The sequence below is a fragment of the Polypterus senegalus genome, chromosome 14, assembly GCF_016835505.1.
Source record: "Polypterus senegalus isolate Bchr_013 chromosome 14, ASM1683550v1, whole genome shotgun sequence".
NCBI classification, from domain to species: Eukaryota; Metazoa; Chordata; class Cladistia; order Polypteriformes; family Polypteridae; genus Polypterus; species Polypterus senegalus.
In genome coordinates this window covers 10058084-10075106 of record NC_053167.1, presented here as the reverse complement: position 1 = coordinate 10075106, position 17023 = coordinate 10058084, and the positions used below count along the sequence as shown (strand labels likewise).

General features: G+C 40.9%; 2 protein-coding genes across 2 annotated transcripts in view; both read right to left on the bottom strand.

Annotated features, from left to right (window-relative positions):
- Positions 1-4521, bottom strand: part of ahcy (adenosylhomocysteinase) — a 28003-nt gene extending 23482 nt beyond the window's left edge. The window contains exons 1-2 of the mRNA XM_039735211.1: positions 4372-4521; positions 3548-3738 (exon numbers count right to left, since the gene is read on the bottom strand). Coding sequence (XP_039591145.1) covers positions 3548-3738; positions 4372-4399 — 219 coding nt within the window. The 5' untranslated portion in view covers positions 4400-4521. The remainder of the gene's footprint in view (positions 1-3547; positions 3739-4371) is intronic.
- A 7187-nt stretch (positions 4522-11708) lies between these two features.
- chmp4ba (charged multivesicular body protein 4Ba) lies at positions 11709-16778 on the bottom strand. The gene is made up of 5 exons (XM_039734980.1): positions 16498-16778; positions 14217-14394; positions 14007-14121; positions 13591-13717; positions 11709-13371 (listed from the first exon to the last, which is right to left on the bottom strand). The coding sequence occupies exons 1-5, from the start codon at positions 16679-16681 to the stop codon at positions 13313-13315; spliced, it is 663 nt and encodes a 220-aa protein (XP_039590914.1). The 5' UTR covers positions 16682-16778; the 3' UTR covers positions 11709-13312.
- Positions 16779-17023: the final 245 nt, after the last annotated feature.

The window sequence follows — 17023 nt, the reverse complement described above, 5'->3', positions numbered from 1 at the left end:
CTGGATAAAAACTAAAGTGACACTTTATGAACAGGCTTCTGTTAGCGCACTACACAGAGCTCACTCTTTACTGCTTGGCTTTGTGATTGAGCTGTGCAAAATAGTGTCGTCACCGGTATGTGTGTGTCTTGCCTTTCACTTGAGATAATAATAATAAATAATAATAATAATATTGCACACATATGTACTTCAGCAAAATAAGTAACATCCAGTTGCTTAAGTAATTGGACTACCCAAGCCATGTTTCTTTGAACACATTACCCCAATACTGTTCCTGTGCTTAGTACAGTATGTTCAGCTTATCAAAATAAATTTATCAATTTCTGAAAATATTGAGACCGATTATTCCACACTGGAGAAGGAATAATGCGATCGCCTGAACATCTGCCTCAGAAAATGTATCTTTGTGGACGCCTCCACCTGTGGCTGCTGCAAGTGCGCGAGACTAACACAAGCACAGGCAAACAGAGTGCCACAGACGTGGGCAGGCTACAAAATCCGTAACTGCAACCCGGTTAAGGATTTAAAATGCCAAATAACCAAAAGTCTACCTGTGTTAACCTGCTTTCCCAGAGACAGATATCCCAGTTTCTCTAACCAGAATAAAGGAGAACATCTCACTTTAGAAACTGGGCTATTAAGATGCATTGATTATACGAAGTGAGACACAAAAATAACTGGATTGGTCAAAATAAATAATGTATTGATGAATTACAGCATTCTAAACATGGTCACCTTCTATATACTCCCCCTCCCGATCTCTACGCCGCTCCATACGTATCTTCCATTGATTTAAACAGTGCTGGAAGTTTTCTTGCTGGAGGCTCCTCAACAGGCTTGCCATTTTTGTCTTCACTTCGCTTTATCCATTCACTTTTGATTTTCGGGAACAAGTAAAAATCACAGGGAGCTAAATCGGGCGAATATGGAGGATGATCGAAGACAGGAATATTTTTGTCAGTCAAACACTGCTCTACAGAAAAAGGGGAAATTTGATGTTGATTTGCTGTTCGATTTTTTTCACCAGACATTATCACGGCAACTCGTGTAGCGATTGTTGTGAATAGCCCAGCCAGTATTCGCACAGGATATTCCTAGCTGGTCGGCGGTTTGAGAGGGCTTGTAGGTGGGGATATAGTTCTACGATTCACACCCAGCCGACCTTCAGACGGTTTTCCAGGAAAGCCCCAAGTCCAATCCGGTTATTTTTGTGTCTCACTTTGTATGTGTGAGAATATATACATTTGTTTTCCAACTTACTTAAAACATACAAACATTGGGAGAAAATGGGGTCTTAGGGCACCCAACAAAATTGTTTTCAGAGGTTGGTACTAACAAAGAAGGTCTTGTTTTTAAAACAAGTCAGTATTTTTCTGAGTGCTAAACCGAAGCAATCCACTTTGGTATACTTCTCTACATTCTTTCCAAGTAGTCCTGGGTTAAATTCTTCCAAGCTAGTTAGTTGCAGGATTTGTCACAACTCTTTGTTTTTGATTCATGTCCCAGTCAGCGTGACCACACACAACCTCAGCTATGTAAAAGGCATAGCTCTGTGCTGGCCAATCCAGTAATATTAGAGTTCTTTCTGCAGATATCTACTCCAAGCTGAAGTCTTAACTGCATGTTGAAGTTTCTTAGAGGTTGCCATTGTGTCAAACGGTAACGTTCTTATGAATCAAACTGGTTTATATTCCTCACTGACTGTCATTCCATTGATTCTGATTAGATTCTCTACACTGTCATAGACTGACAAACCACATACTAAGGCCTCATCCATGCTGCACAGTAACTTTTCTCCCTTTTCCATTCTATGAAAAGGTACAGGACCATTAACAGTCACCAAAGCTGGATTAAAACCACCCCCCAGTTTAGTTGAAACTCAAAAAGCCCCCATCACCTCAACAGGTAAACACACATGCTGCGTAAATAATAAATCAGGTTACGGGGATTGAAGTAAAAAACAAATCCCAAAGTATATCAGATGAATTTTAACTTCCTTTTTTATCTATTTGTGTATTTCAATGAATGCAACAAACTAACTGATTTTCCTCACGTGTTGTACTCTTTAATTTTCTTCTTGCAATGTAATTATCATACATCTATTAAACATTTTTAAAGGGTCTATGCTACTCCATAGCAAAAAGATGATGTATAACTAACCATTTTCTTCTTCTTTAGGGTTTCCTACTTCAACGAGGGGTCAATGTGCTCGATCAACCTTCTCCAAAATGCTCGGTTCTGCACCATCTCATTAGTCAAGCCCTCTTCCTTTAGATTTTCTTTTACTTTATCTCCGCTTTGGCCTTCCTTGCTTTCTCTTCTCCTGTACTTCCATTCCCATCACTCTTTTGCCCACATATTTATTGTTTCTCCTCATCACATGCCCATACAACTTCAACCTTCTTTCCTGTACTCTTTTAGATATTTCTCCAGCTTTTGTTGTACATCCGATTGTCTCATTTCTTTTTTTGTCCTTTGCTGAATTACTTAATATCCATCTTAACATTCTCATTTCTTCCACATCCAAGTTCTTCTCCTACACTCTCTTTACTGGCCATGTCTTGTCCTCTGTAAATCACTGCTGGACTTACCATCCATCCATTATCCAACCCACTATATCCTAACTATAGGGCCATGGTCTTGAAAATCTTACTTTAACTTTCACTAATTCTTTAATCACGCAATACTTCTGATACTTTTCCTTCTTAATGATGGAATCATAAAAGGACTAACTTCTTTTTGAAGCTTTATATTTTGGTCTGAATGGATAAGTTTACAGTTGTGAAGATCAAAATGGGGGCTAGGTGTGGACAGCAGATTGCTGCGAGTGCTGCAATGTAGCCAAAAATATGGACATTGCCTGCTTTAGCCATTTTTTACCCCAAAATATGTGAAGGCAGTGCCCCAAGTTTGCACCTAGCTCATCCTTGATGGCATGTCCAGCCATGGGGGTCACACTATTTAAGCACATTTTTTTATCCAGGGGTAATAAAGCTAGATAGAGGTTTATATAAATAAGAGGTTTATATAATAAAGCTAGATAGGGGTAATAGATGCTGGTACAGGCTACAGCATGAACATTTCTTGTGTTGTTGGTCTGATGTTACATTCATTATCACTTACTGGTAACATTGTCAACTATTCTGTTGGAGACATGCGAGCAAGATCTTCATTTGTACAATAAAGGCTTGTTACTGAATACAGCTCGGAACAAACGGTGTTGTTAAATTTAACCAAATGACTATCTGTGCAGTACACAATATCATAACCTATTCAGTCCTGTGTTCCAGGCTAGCCTTTCCCTTGGATTCTGTGGATTTTTCTCTGCTGACCAAAGCTTAGAAACCTGTGAATCTTCTCAACAGCAGGACTGCCTAGCAGCTGTTGCAGACTCCACATACCACAGTGAAGAACTTGAAACACTTGGCCAAAGATCTCACGATTTTGTTCTCTGAGCAGATAACTGTCCTGGGAATTCCCCAGAGCAGCAGCAGATGTACGTGAAGGCGTAATTTTCTGGACTTTGCTTTCTCCTGGAGGTACTCACCTCGGCGCCCAGCGCCTGCAGCGTCTCGATTAACACAGCGGTCTGCAGAGTCATGTGAAGGCAGCCGGCGATGCGAGCACCCTTCAGGGGTTTGGGCTCCCCATACATCTCCCTCATCTTCATCAGCCCCGGCATCTCATTTTCTGCTATTTCAATGGCCTTTCGCCCCCAGTCCGCCAAGCCGATGTCAGCTAATAAGAACGGGCCAAGGAAGGTGGTCAATCCCAGTCAGAGAAGCGTTGAAGAAGAAAGATGAGAGGAATTATTAGTAATGACGGGCAGAAAATGGTGAGGGGCTGCACAAATATGAATCACAAATCACTGCATGGGCATAAATTCTCGGTCTGCGAATGTAGATTTTCCAATAAAAATCACGAAGTACTTTACGTGCCATGCTGTTGTGCTTGTACCGTAGATCCATGATTTGAGCCCTCGGGCACAAATCAAACTATTTAATCAGAACTTAAAGCACACGGCCGTATATTAAGTTCAGGAACACGTGTAAAAGCGCGCCTGCTACTGTCAATCAGGGCGTACTTTGACCACCGTGCAGTGAGCACTTGGGACTTGTAGTTCTTCCGTTGAGCTCTCACTTCCTTAACGCTGGGTTTCGCCCTACATTTAAACTACAAGTACCAAGAAGCTTTTGCACGCGAACTTTCGCCAGAAGCCATGAATCGCCCAACGTATATCTAGCAAGAAATCCTACCCTGGCCCGGTTTAAATCAACAGCAGTAGCACAAGCTCTCTGTGCAACATCAACGTTCCAAACATTGCATTTGCTACCACATTTATTGAGCCTAAACTACAAGATATGCACCTACCAACTTTGAAGGGTAGCTTTTCCGACATTTCACCGCTTGCTGATGGCGCGAATTCTGCTGTATGGGATAGGCTATCAGCTGAGAATGAATCTTGCCGACAACCGTTAATAAAGGGGGCGGCAGTGCGTCATGATGAGTGCTTTTATCTGTTCTCTGCTCATTTACATATTAATAAGAGACGGAGGCGGTGCTACACCTGCCCTTAAGGAAGCGTTGTTTTAGTGGGTAAGAGCTTATCCAATCAGCACTCCGAAATGTAAGAGGGCGGGGCAGAGACGCGGAAGTGTGGGGGTGTGCGAGAAGCGAAATGTGCTTGGTCGATAGATTTGAACGAGGCTCTTTTACAATTAAGTAGGAGGATCATCCCGGTCCGCCTGATTCGTGAACTCACCAGAAAAATTCGTTGAAAAGTAACCGCGACCATTGTATTTAAACATATTTTCGGTGATCGGTTTTAGCTTACGATAGGGTGCTTGTCTAGTCATTTACATAACGGCAGTTGCAACGCACGAACCGACGTATGATATAATGCAACAGATGTCATTAGAAACATTGTAACAAACTTAACAAATGATCATCAGTTTTTAACACGACTGGACCGGTAGAAACTGTTGCTTGCCATTCTGACTAAAGGCTGGGACTTTTCTGTGCACTTCACAGTGTGCTTAAGTCAATACGGTATTACTTTAGATTGACAGATGGCTCTAAAGAAACCATGGTTGGGTCGTACCTTGTTTCTGTTGCTGCTGCTTTAGGCTCCTGTGATCTTGCGAAGGAAAATTGGCCCGATGGCTAGATTTACCTCTTCTTATTTTTCTTTCGGCTGCTCCCGTTAGCGGTCGCCACAGCGGATCATTTTCTTTCATATCTTTCTGTCCTCTGCATCTTGTTCTGTTACACCCATCACCTGCATGTCCTCTCTCACCACATCCATAAACCTTCGCTTAGGCCTTCCTCTTTTCCTCTTCCCCGGCAGCTCTATCCTTAGCATCCTTCTCCCAATATACCCAGCATCTCTCCTCTGCACATGTCCAAACCAATGCAATCTCGCCTCTCTGACCCTCTAATGTACTCATTTCTAATCCTGTTCATCCTCGTCACACCCAATGCAAATCTTAGCATCTTTAACTCTGCCACCTCCAACTCTGTCTCCTGCTTTTTGGTCAGTGCCACCGTCTCCAAACCTTATAACATAGCTGGTCTTACTACTGTCCTGTAGATCTTCCCTTTCACTCTTGCTGATACCTGTCTGTCACAAATTACTCCTAATACTCTTCTCCACCCATTCCACCCTGCCTAAACTCTCTTTTTCACCTCTCTTCCACAATCCCCATTACTCTGTACAGTTGATCCCAAGTATTTAAACTCATCCACCTTCGCCAAATCTACTTCCTGCATCCTCACCATTCCACTGATCGCCCCCTCATTCACACACATGTATTCTGTCTTGTTCCTACTGACCTTCATTCCTCTCCTCTCTAGATCATATCTCCACCTCACCAGGGTTTCCTTAACCTGCTCCCTACTATCACTACAGATCACAATGTCATCAGCAAACACGAGGGGTCTCCTGTCTAATCTCGTCTGTCAACCTGTCCATCACCATTGCAAATAAGAAAGGGCTCAGAACCGATCCCTGATGTAATCCCACCTCCAACTTGAATGCATCCATCACTCCTACCGCAGACCTCACCACTGTCACATTTTCCTCGTACATATCCTGTACAACTGTTATATACTTCTCTGCCACTCCCGACTTCCTCATACAATACCACAACTCCTCTCGAGGCACACTGTCAAATGCTTTCTCCAGGTCCACAAAGACGCAATGCAACTCCTTCTGGCCTTCTCTAAACTTCTCCATCAGCATCCTCAGAGCAAACATTGCATCTGTTGTGCTCTTACTTGGCATGAAACCATACTGCTGCTCACTAATCATCACCTCACTTCTTAACCTAGCTTCCACTACTCTTTCCCATAACTTCATGCTGTGGCTCATCAATTTTATTCCCCTGTAGTTACTGCAGTCCTGCACATCCCCCTTATTCTTAAATATCGGCACCAGTACACTTCTTCTCCACTCCTCAGGCATCCTCTCACTTTCCAAGATTCCATTAAACAATCTGGTTAAAAACTCCACTGCCGTCTCTCCTAAACACCTCCATGCTTCCACAGGTATGTCATCTGGACCAACAGCCTTTCCATTTTTCATCCTATTCATAGCTGTCCTTACTTCCTCCTTGCTAATCCGTTGCACTTCCTGATTCACTATCTCCAACCTCTTCTCTCTCGTTCTCTTCATTCATCAGCCTCTCAAAGTACTCTTTCCATCTGCTCAACACACTCTCCTCACTTATGAGTACGTTTCCATCTTTATCCTTTGTTACCCTAACCTGCTTCACATCTTTCCCAGCTTGATCCCTCTGTCTAATCCACTGGTCCTTTTCTCCCTCCTTAGTGTCCAACCTCTCATACAACTCAACATACGCCTTTTCCTTAACCTTCGCCTTATCTCTTTGTACTCTTGTCTACTTTCTGCATCTCTCTGACTATCCCACTTCTTCTTTGCCATCCTCTTCCTCTGTATACTCTCCTGTATTTCGTCAATCCACCACCAGGTTTCCTTTTCTTCCTTCAAAACTTTAAAAGTGTAAGCAATTTACAGTGAGAAAGCTGTCCTACGGAGACTGCAGCAGTTGATGATGGGAGTATTGTTAGCAGTCTAAATGGTGCGGGGATGGAAGTGTCATTATTCACTGCTTGCAGAAGAAGATAAAGAAAAAATACAGAAGCAGCAGTACAAGATGCAAACCTCTCCTCGCCCCCAATAACAGAAAGGCCTTGCATGAATTCATTAAGAAGTACAGAGATGAGCTGGAAGGGTCCTGCTGCCAAGTTTTATGGACATATGATGGTTACAATAGTAACCTTTACCAGAGTGATGGCTTTCAGAACTGGCTCATTGGCCTTCAATGATATGTAAATGCAAACACCGGAAGACATCCAGCTAACACATTATCAGCACAAAAGGTGTACGTCATGTCTAAAACCATTGGAACTGCTGTTTACCATTCTTACCAACCCTTGAGATTGGGGCTTTGCTGTGCACTTAACATGGTGTGTTAAGCTAGCAAGACCATATTTTACAGGGTTAGATGGCTCCTAAAGTATATCGAAACAGCTTGTTTTCTCACATCCAAACAAATGCCTCCAGGCTCTATGAAAAGAGGTTAGTGAATGAGAAACATAATGACCCAAAACATACTTCTCAACTATCCAAGGAGTTCATCGGAAAGAAAAAGTGGAAAGTCATTTCTCTTATTTAAACCAAATGAGAATGCATTTTATCTATCAAAGGAGAAACTAAAATCAGAAGAGGCCCCAAAACACACACCAACTGAGACAGGGCCTGCCAAAAGAAGTTCTCAAAAGTCTGGTGACATCAAAGTATAGCAGACTCTGGGTAACTACTGTTTAACTGGCACACCACCAAATACTAACTTTAACAAACCTTATTTTGCATTGGATTATTTAATTCTAAAACCTGTGCTCGTTTGGAACAGTGGGACTAAACACAATAAAACTCATTGTTTCCACGATTGTTTATATTTTTGTCCAATGTCCATTTCAACTCAAATATTTTATGAATATTTAACAAAAAGAAGCCCATAAAACTTCATTGCCCCAATATTTTTTTGTTTCCCACTGTTGATGATAGCTATTGCAAATATTCTGTGAATAGCCCAGCCTTCTCCACAGTCTACATAAAACCTTTCATAGTAAACCTGTGGTTACCAAGAACAGTTTTTGTAATGGTACTGGGGTGTGTTAAAGTGAGCGAGTTCTCTTCTTCCACTTAGGGCAAGATAATATCTCAGCTGCTGCATCTTCATTGCAGAAGAGAAGCATCCTGTCCATACCTTTATTTGTAGCACACTAAAGCCCAACTGCCCTGCTTCTATGAGGCAACATTCTTTTAACCTTCTGGACTCATCAAAGCTGGTGCAGAATATTCCAGTTATTAACACCATAAAGTAAAAATAACATGCCTGAATCTTTTCATATGCTCTTTCATATTTCAGACTGAGTTTTGGAACAAGAAAAAGGTACACATACAGTGGGATGCAAAAGTTTGGGCAACCTTGTTAATAGTCATTATTTTCCTGTATAAATCGTTGGTTGTTACAATGAAAAATGTCAGTTAAATATATCATATAGGAGACACACACAGTGATATTTGAGAAGTGAAATGAAGTTTATTGGATTTACAGAAAGTGTGCAATAATTGTTCAAACAAAATCAGGCAGGTGCATTCATTTGGGCACCACAAAAAATAAATGAAATCAATATTTAATAGATGCGCCTTTTGCAGAAATTACAGCCTCTATAAACACTTCCTGTAGGTTCCAATGAGAGTCTGGATTGTGGTTGAAGGTATTTTGGACCGTTCCTCTTTACAAAACATCTCTAGTTCATTCAGGTTTGATGGCTTCCAAGCATGGACAGCTCTCTTTAACTCACACCACAGATTTTCAATTATATTCAGGTCTGGGGGACTGAGATGGCCATTCCACAACGTTGTACTTGTTCCTCTGCATGAATGCCTTAGTGGATTCTGAGCAGTGTTTCGGGCTGTTGTCTTGTTGAAAGATCCAGCCCCGGCGCAGCTTCAGCTTTGTCACCGATTCCTGGACATTGGTCTCCAGAATCTGCTGATACTGAGTGGAATCCATGCGTCCCTCAAGTTTGACAAGATTCCCAGTCCCTGCACTGGCCACACAGCCCCACAGCATGATGGAACCACCACCATATTTTACTGGAGGTAGCAGGTGTTTTTCTTGGAATGCTGTGTTCTTTTTCCTCCATGCATAACGCCCCGTTATGCTCAAATAACTCAATTTTAGTTTCATCAGTCCACAGCACCTTATTCCAAAATGAAGCTGGCTTGTCCAAATGTGCTTGAGCAGACCTCAGGCGGATCTGTTTGTGCTGTGGGCAGAGAAAAGGCTTCCTCTGCATCAGCATCTCCTTGTGTAAAGTGCGCCGAATGGTTGAACGATGCACAGTGACTCCATCTGCTGCAAGATGATGTTGTAGGTCTTTGGTGCTGGTCTGTGGGTTGACTCTAACTGTTCTCACCATTCGTCGCTTCTGTCTATCCGAAATCTTTCTTGGTCTGCCACTTTGAGCCTTAACTTGAACTGAGCCTGTGGTCTTCCATTTCCTCAATAGGTTCCTAACTGTGGAAACAGACAGCTTAAATCTCTGGGACAGCTTTCTGTATCCTTCCCCTAAACCATGATGGTGAACAATCTTTGTCTTCAGGTCATTTGAGAGTTGTTTTGTGACCCCCATGTTGCTACGCTTCAGAGAAAATTAAAGGAGGAGGGAAACTTACAATTGACCCCCTTAAATACTGTTTCTCATTATAGGATTCACCTGTCTATGTAGGTCAGGGGTCACTGAGCTTACCAAGCCAATTTGAGTTCCAAGAATTAGTTCTAAAAGTTTTGGAATCAATAAAATGACAACGGTGCCCAAATTTATGCACCTGCCTGATTTTGTTTGAACAATTATTGCACACTTTCTGTAAATCCAATAAACTTCATTTCACTTCTCAAATATCACTGTGTGTGTCTCCTATATGATATATTTAACTGACATTTTTTATCGTAACAACCAACGATTTATACAGGAAAATAATGACTATTAACAAGGTTGCCCAAACTTTTGCATCCCACTGTATAGTATATGCTTTTAAATTCCTTCCCATCGGAGCATGCATACTACAATATCTGCAAGTGTAACATTTAATTTTTGTGGTCCCAAGAAACCAGTACAACTGCTATATAAAACTTACCAGTATGTGCCTAAGCTTTTAAATTTAGGAATGGGGAACAAAGCAGTTCTGTTTCATTCATTTTCATTCTAAAAATGTTAGTGTCCAAGAACACTACTTCATGCATTCATTTAATAATCTGATTTCACCACAAAATACTTCTTCTTTTGTTAAGATTTTGAGCAACACATACAGTATATGCGCACATTTCAAAAGAAGCAGCGTGTTGCAATCACAGGTGATAACCAAAATTCTCATTGCTACTAAAAAGAAATAGTATTGACATACTTTATCAGTACATTTTGAACCTTTTTATGGATAAGAATACACTATAGCAAAAACTATTTGAAAGAGGAGTATGATTTTAAAATAAAGAACTATTTCATAACTATGAATTGTAGAGAAAAGCCAAGCAAAATGACACCTTTTATTGACTAACTAAAAAGACATTTAGATGTAATTCTTTCATCTTGCCTGAAAAAGGGGCCCGAGTTGCCTCCAAAGCTTGCATATTGTAATCTTTTTAGTTAGCCAATAAAAGGTGTCATTTTGCTTGGCTTTTCTCTACATACACAGTACAACACCCTAGTACTATAACTATGAATTGGTAAGTCAGCTATACTTAAATTAAATGCACTAACTACATCACCTTACTATCGGGCAAATTATAAATACCTCCCAAACAGGATTGTTTTTATGGTATACTCCATTCTCTTTCTCACTGCTTAATCAAATTCCAGGGGTAGAGATGGTGGGCACAGCTAGAAACAATCCTGAACAAACTATCCATCCATCCATTTTCTAACCCGCTGAATCCGAATACGGGTTGCGGGGGTCTGCCGGAGCCAATCCCAGCCAACACAGGGCACAAGGCAGGAACCAATCCTGGGCAGGGTGCCAACCCACCACAGGACACACACAAACACACCCACACACCAGGGCCAATTTAGAATCGCCAATCCACCTAACCTGCATGTCTTTGGACTGTGGGAGGAAACCGGAGTGCCCGGAGGAAACCCACGCAGACACGGGAGAACATGCAAACTCCACGGGAGGGAGGACCCGGGAAGCGAGCCCGGGTCTCCTAACTGCGAGGCAGCAGCGCTACCACTGCGCCACCGTGCTGCCCTTGAACAAACTAGATAAAGTCTAATATCCTTATTAGTTAACATTAAATAGCTACACCTTTGGGTGGTAACATGTTCAATTGTATTTGTCTTGATATTTTAAATATTGAGAAAGAATATGCCAGTTTATAATGATTCCCAACACAAACAATAGGTACCAAAATTACACTGCAAGTGAATCACAGCAAAATATTTATACCCTTCCAATGCGTATGGTCACACAGAGAGCTTTAAGTGGCATAAACCTGGCACTAATAATATTTCAAAACAAAATTCGAAGGCCCTAGAGAAAAATCAATGTCATTATAAAATTTCCAACATAGATCAGAACAATCTTTCATACCAGAAGATTGTGCAAAATGAACACTAACTGCAGCTCACAAGATTTTATTGCAAAATAATCAAGTCAGACCACCGGTAATGTCAAAGAGCCTCTGGCTGGTTAATATGAAATACAAGTACACAATGGCAACACAGGTTGCTAGCAGAAAAGGGCAAGTGAACTGAAGCTGCATCAACAGATGGGTTTATCTTTTCAGAAATAAACAAAACACACTCTCTCCATTTACTGTAAAATATTTCACCATTTCCTCATCTTTAAAAAAAAATAAATAAATAAACAAACTGGTCCAAGACAACACCTTTAACCCGGTTAAATGGTCAGCTTGGATACAGGCTTCAGATATGAATGTCACAAGCAGGTGCTTTCAAAGCCACATTAAACATTTCATACAGAGTGCACAAAGCATACGTTTTCAGGTCATTCACTCAAGCAGATTTCCAACAAAACAAACAGCAAAAAAGAATTAATCAAGTAGTTTAATAAGTGACAAATCATAATGTATCTTGATCAGTGGTACACAGAAATGGAGACATGCTGCTGTTCATGTTGCTGCTTGCAGAAAAGAAAAAAAAAAGAAACCCATTCACTGTGGTGTTGATGTTTAAGGAAAAAAAAAAACCAAACAGCCTTGTATTCTACCTTCTTCATGCCAGCATGTGGCAAAACATACAGGATTTCATGTAAATAGTTTAGAATGCCTAAGGATCACTAACTTTTTGAACTCATTATATGAGCACTCATACTGGCCCCGAGGGCCCCCAGTCTGACGTTTTCTTTGTACCACTGGGTCAAGTGAGCACAATCTGCAGAGGATGAAATGTTTATCATGCAGCCACTTAAAATGTGGTGGGCATAAAAAGGCAAGATGTGCACTTGGGCCATGAGGTGAAGGAGCCACACAAAGTGTACCATTAAGTCAGAAACAAATTTGAGGATACCACCCTACAAACCCAATTCTAGCAGCAAGCTGCCCTACATGTAATGTCAGTCCATTAGAAACAAAGATTCTATAAACGTGTCTTTAAAAATAATTGAGTTCAAAGTTGACACAGGTTAAAAAGCCCAAATGCCACCCAGAACCGATTAAAGGTTGTCACAAACCAGACAGAAAGATGAAAACCATGAACAATAAGATGCCATCCTGCTATCCAGGTGCCTTCAAAAATTAGGGATCTCTCTACTCCTGCATACACATCACCCAGAAACGCATGTTTTGAAAAGAAGAAAATAATGAGAAGAGATTTTTTTTCTTTTTTTTTTTTTTAAATAGTGCAACCCTGCCAAGGGAGCATGAATCCAAGGCCAGACTCTCTCAAAACTGTCCTTTAACATGGACATGAAAGCGGCGAGTCTAAGAATTCGGTGAGGTGAAGGTGGACTGAAAAGTGCTGCTTATGTCCAGTAAAAAGCAGAGGAGTGCTGCAGTCAGTCATGTAGGGATACACCAGGGGTCTGTAGAACTTCCACCGATTCTCTTTTCTTCTTGGAAGCAGCGGACATGAATCAGCACACCCCTCACTGCATTAAGTAGACGTTAAGAGCTACAGGTTTTCTGTGTAAAGTTTCCTCCCAACCACATATGTATGGCCGCTGTGCAAGCTGACAGTCTGTGCTTTCTCCACCCATGCAAAGTTACATTGCTGCCCAGGCTTCCAAGTCTTTCATATCATCCTCGTCTTCTTCTTTCTTTGCTGCAATGATAAGAGATGATCAAAAAGTGACAACAACAAACAGACATCTGACAGTACATTTAAAAAGGGCTCTTCTGGGGCATTGCTATGACACAAGACAAGTACTCTACACCATAATACTAAGCATGAAGCAGTATAAGTTACACAGCTGGCAATTGCAATACAAGAAATTCTAGGCTTGAGAGATAAATATGCACCCCTCTGCTACTCGGTACTTACCTGGTCTTGCTGGTAATGATGTAGAAGGCACATTGGGAAGTGGCACTGTTTCTGGGCCACCAATCTCCAGAAGATTTTTGTCTAGTTCCTCTTGCTCTAAAACTTCTAATTCTGCCATCAATTCATCCTGGACAAACGAAAGATTAGAAAGCAACTTAGTGTTAGAAAATATCCTCATCCCACAACCATTCCATTTCTTTTTTAGCTATTGTTCCCAAAAGTTTTAGCAATTCCTGAATCTGGATCTACTTCACTCTGCTCCTCCAATTTAGCAGCTCACTCAGTGTTGCCCAACCTTGGCAGTACATGACTGTATTCATTTTTGAAGGACATCTACCCTGTAACAATAACTTAAGAAAAAAAAAAAAATTGAAGTGATTGGTTCATAATTATAGGACAAAAAATAAACATCTCACCTCATCAAAATCCTCACCAAATCCAACAGGCTTTGAGATGGCATCTGAGATCTCTTGAGCAAGCTCCTGTTGTTCAGTAATTTCCTGCATCAGTTCATCCACCTTATCAATGTCCCTAAAATGACAGGCATAATGTATCAGATAAGCTGTGGAAGCTTGTGAAAGATTTTTTTTTTAAGATGCATCATTCAGAAGAAAGAAGGGTCTCACATGTTTTCATGTGCCGCCTTCATGGCCTTGGCTGCAAATCCCATGTTTTTCAGTACTTCAGTATTAGTATTGGCATTCTCCAGTGCCTCCCTCTGGAACTCAATGGTGGACAGCGTACCATCAATCTGTCCCAATTGCTTTTCATATCTCTTTTTTCTCTTCAAGGCCTGAAGAGCAGCTAAGATGAAGTTCAGAGAAGACAGTTAGAATTCCCTTAATAGCAACAGGTTTTTACTATATCAGCAGCATACTGTACTACTATACATTAGAAAGAAGATTTAATGACCAAGTAATGCAGCCCAATTGCTGCACATATTAGCACAGACAGTGCTGCACACTAAACTGTTATGATAACAAAGGAGTTCATTGAAAAAGCTGTTTGGAGTATTTCATGTGATTTTTATACATTTCTGTAAACTGAATGCAAAACATTTTTTCACAAAATACATTTAGCTGTCAGTTAGAGTTATTCGTTTTGCACTACAATTCAATAATATTTTATTTCAATGATAATTTGTTTGAGTTTAATAATTCATAAATTAAAACCTATATATAGGTTGGGAGCATGTGCCGGTTACAGCATGTGACGGCACCCACCACACAGTAATAAACGTTATTTTATTGCATATGTCAGAATATAGCTGGAACTGAACACACACTATTAGAAAATGTATTTCGGATGCAAAATCTAATGGTGTGACAACCGACCTGGAATAAGAAGCATGGCTATTATTCAAAGAAGCGGTCACTACGTTTTCAGGTAATAATAAAGATCCAAATTATAAAGAAATTGTGATAAATGTGTTAGTTAAGTTTAAAGACTCGGGTTGCAACTTTTGCTAATGGAGAATTTCCCTGAACATTTTTATGGCAATGAGTGTAAAGTGGGGTGAAAGATTCCATCAGGATATCAAGGGCATGAAAAGAAGATACCTGGGAGTCAGGAATGCTGGGATGTCAGTGTGATGTTGAACTACGAATACAAGAGAAGTTACATGCAAGTTTACCAATGAATGTGTAGTGTTGCTTTCTTTACAGAAGATTAAAAAGTATTAGATTGACCAAATATTTTCATGTTGAACTGATTTAGAGCATAACCGTATAAATTAATAAATTGTAATTTCTTAAATTTTAATTAACTTCCTTTTCAAGTTTGCACTTACATGTGATGGAAACATTCTAATTATATTTTTATTGTGTTAATGAACGAAAAAAATAACTTCACAATTAAAACAGTTTTAATGAGTTTAATTGAAGACCCATGTAATTGAAAGACAAGGTAAAATGTCAAAACAAAAAAAAATAATATATATATATTTATATATAATATAATATAAATTTAAACACAGGGCTGCAAGGTGTTAAAGGTCAGACAGCAGTAAAACAAATATCTTCTCTGGAAATCTGCTAGGCTCAACAGCTGGAAACTCAACTGTACAGATATTCGAAACAAAACCACGTAACATGTCTGAAATGGCCAGGGTCTAGTGCTTTGTCTTGCAGGTCTTTGGGTGTATGTGTGTGTGTGCCCCAAAGTAGTCTCACAAACTTGGCCCATACAGTAAACCTGTCATCTGATCCTCACAACAAACCTCGAGGGGAGATCATACTGCTGTGTAAATAAAAAAGCTCAGACATACACACACATACACACACCGTTAAGAAATATAAACCAGACAGTCAGAAAACATTCCACGGCACTACAACAGGGTTATCCTTAACATTTACTTTATAGACTCCTAATACTTGTGACAACGGACATTGGTAATTATAATAAACACGTGAGGTAAACAACACAGCTAAAAGAATAAGGGACAGTAGAGACCTTCTGTAGATTTTTCTGATTATCGATTAGTTCTGCCCGATGCCGACGCTCATTCTTACTAGATACAGATCTGTAAATGTTGCTCTAAAAGCCCAGGTAGCCTTGGCAAGCAGTCTTCTGTCGACCACACGGAAGGACATCGCAAGCGAACACTTCCTCGAGGTTTATCGTAGAATGTGCAGTGCTGGTAAGCAGCATACATTAGCCAGAAGGAGAATTCCGTACCACTGCATATAGGCTCGGTTTACACTGATCGTAAAGTAACTGGGGCAGTGAACGAATGGCAGGGATTTGAGTTATTCCAAAATCCTTCATTTATGTTGCCCCACCCGGTCCACTTCTCCTTCTTTCGTTCCCCCCACACTGTCCTGTCATATACTTTTGACGTCCCGAAAGCGTCTATTTCCGTTTGTCCCCTTTTCTAAACTCTGTCCTCGTGTCTATGTTGCCCCTTACCCCTCTTGTTTTTGGTGCCGTGCTTCTTCGCTGTCTGAAGCTCCAGGTCAATCTTCTTCTCTAGAAACTCCTGTTTCTTGGTTAACATCTCCTCCGTCTCCCGAAGGCGCTGAATGGCTTCCTGGGGGCTCGGAGACTTCCCCGTCTTGCCCCCAGAACCAAACAGCTTTCCAAATAAAGCCATTGTCAATGAACAGAGACAGGCAGTGCGTACAAACACAACCTGACTCGCCTCGGACGCCTCTTCTTCTTCCTCTTGTTGTGCAGGCCGTGGTTACGTCACAATCAGCAGGGCGTGAGTCACTCGAGGTATCGCACGATCGGGGAACGCGACGTCGCCTACGTCACGGGGCGCTGTGCCTCACCCACGTACATACGTAGGCACGTACGCCGTGCCGGGCTCGGAAGGATGATAGTGTTGTCGCTAGGTAGCAACTAAAAAACTATACCAACAGTTGAAATAAGAAAAATAATGATGCAACGCTTTTTTTTTTTTACATTTGGAATATTGAATTTGTATTTGTTA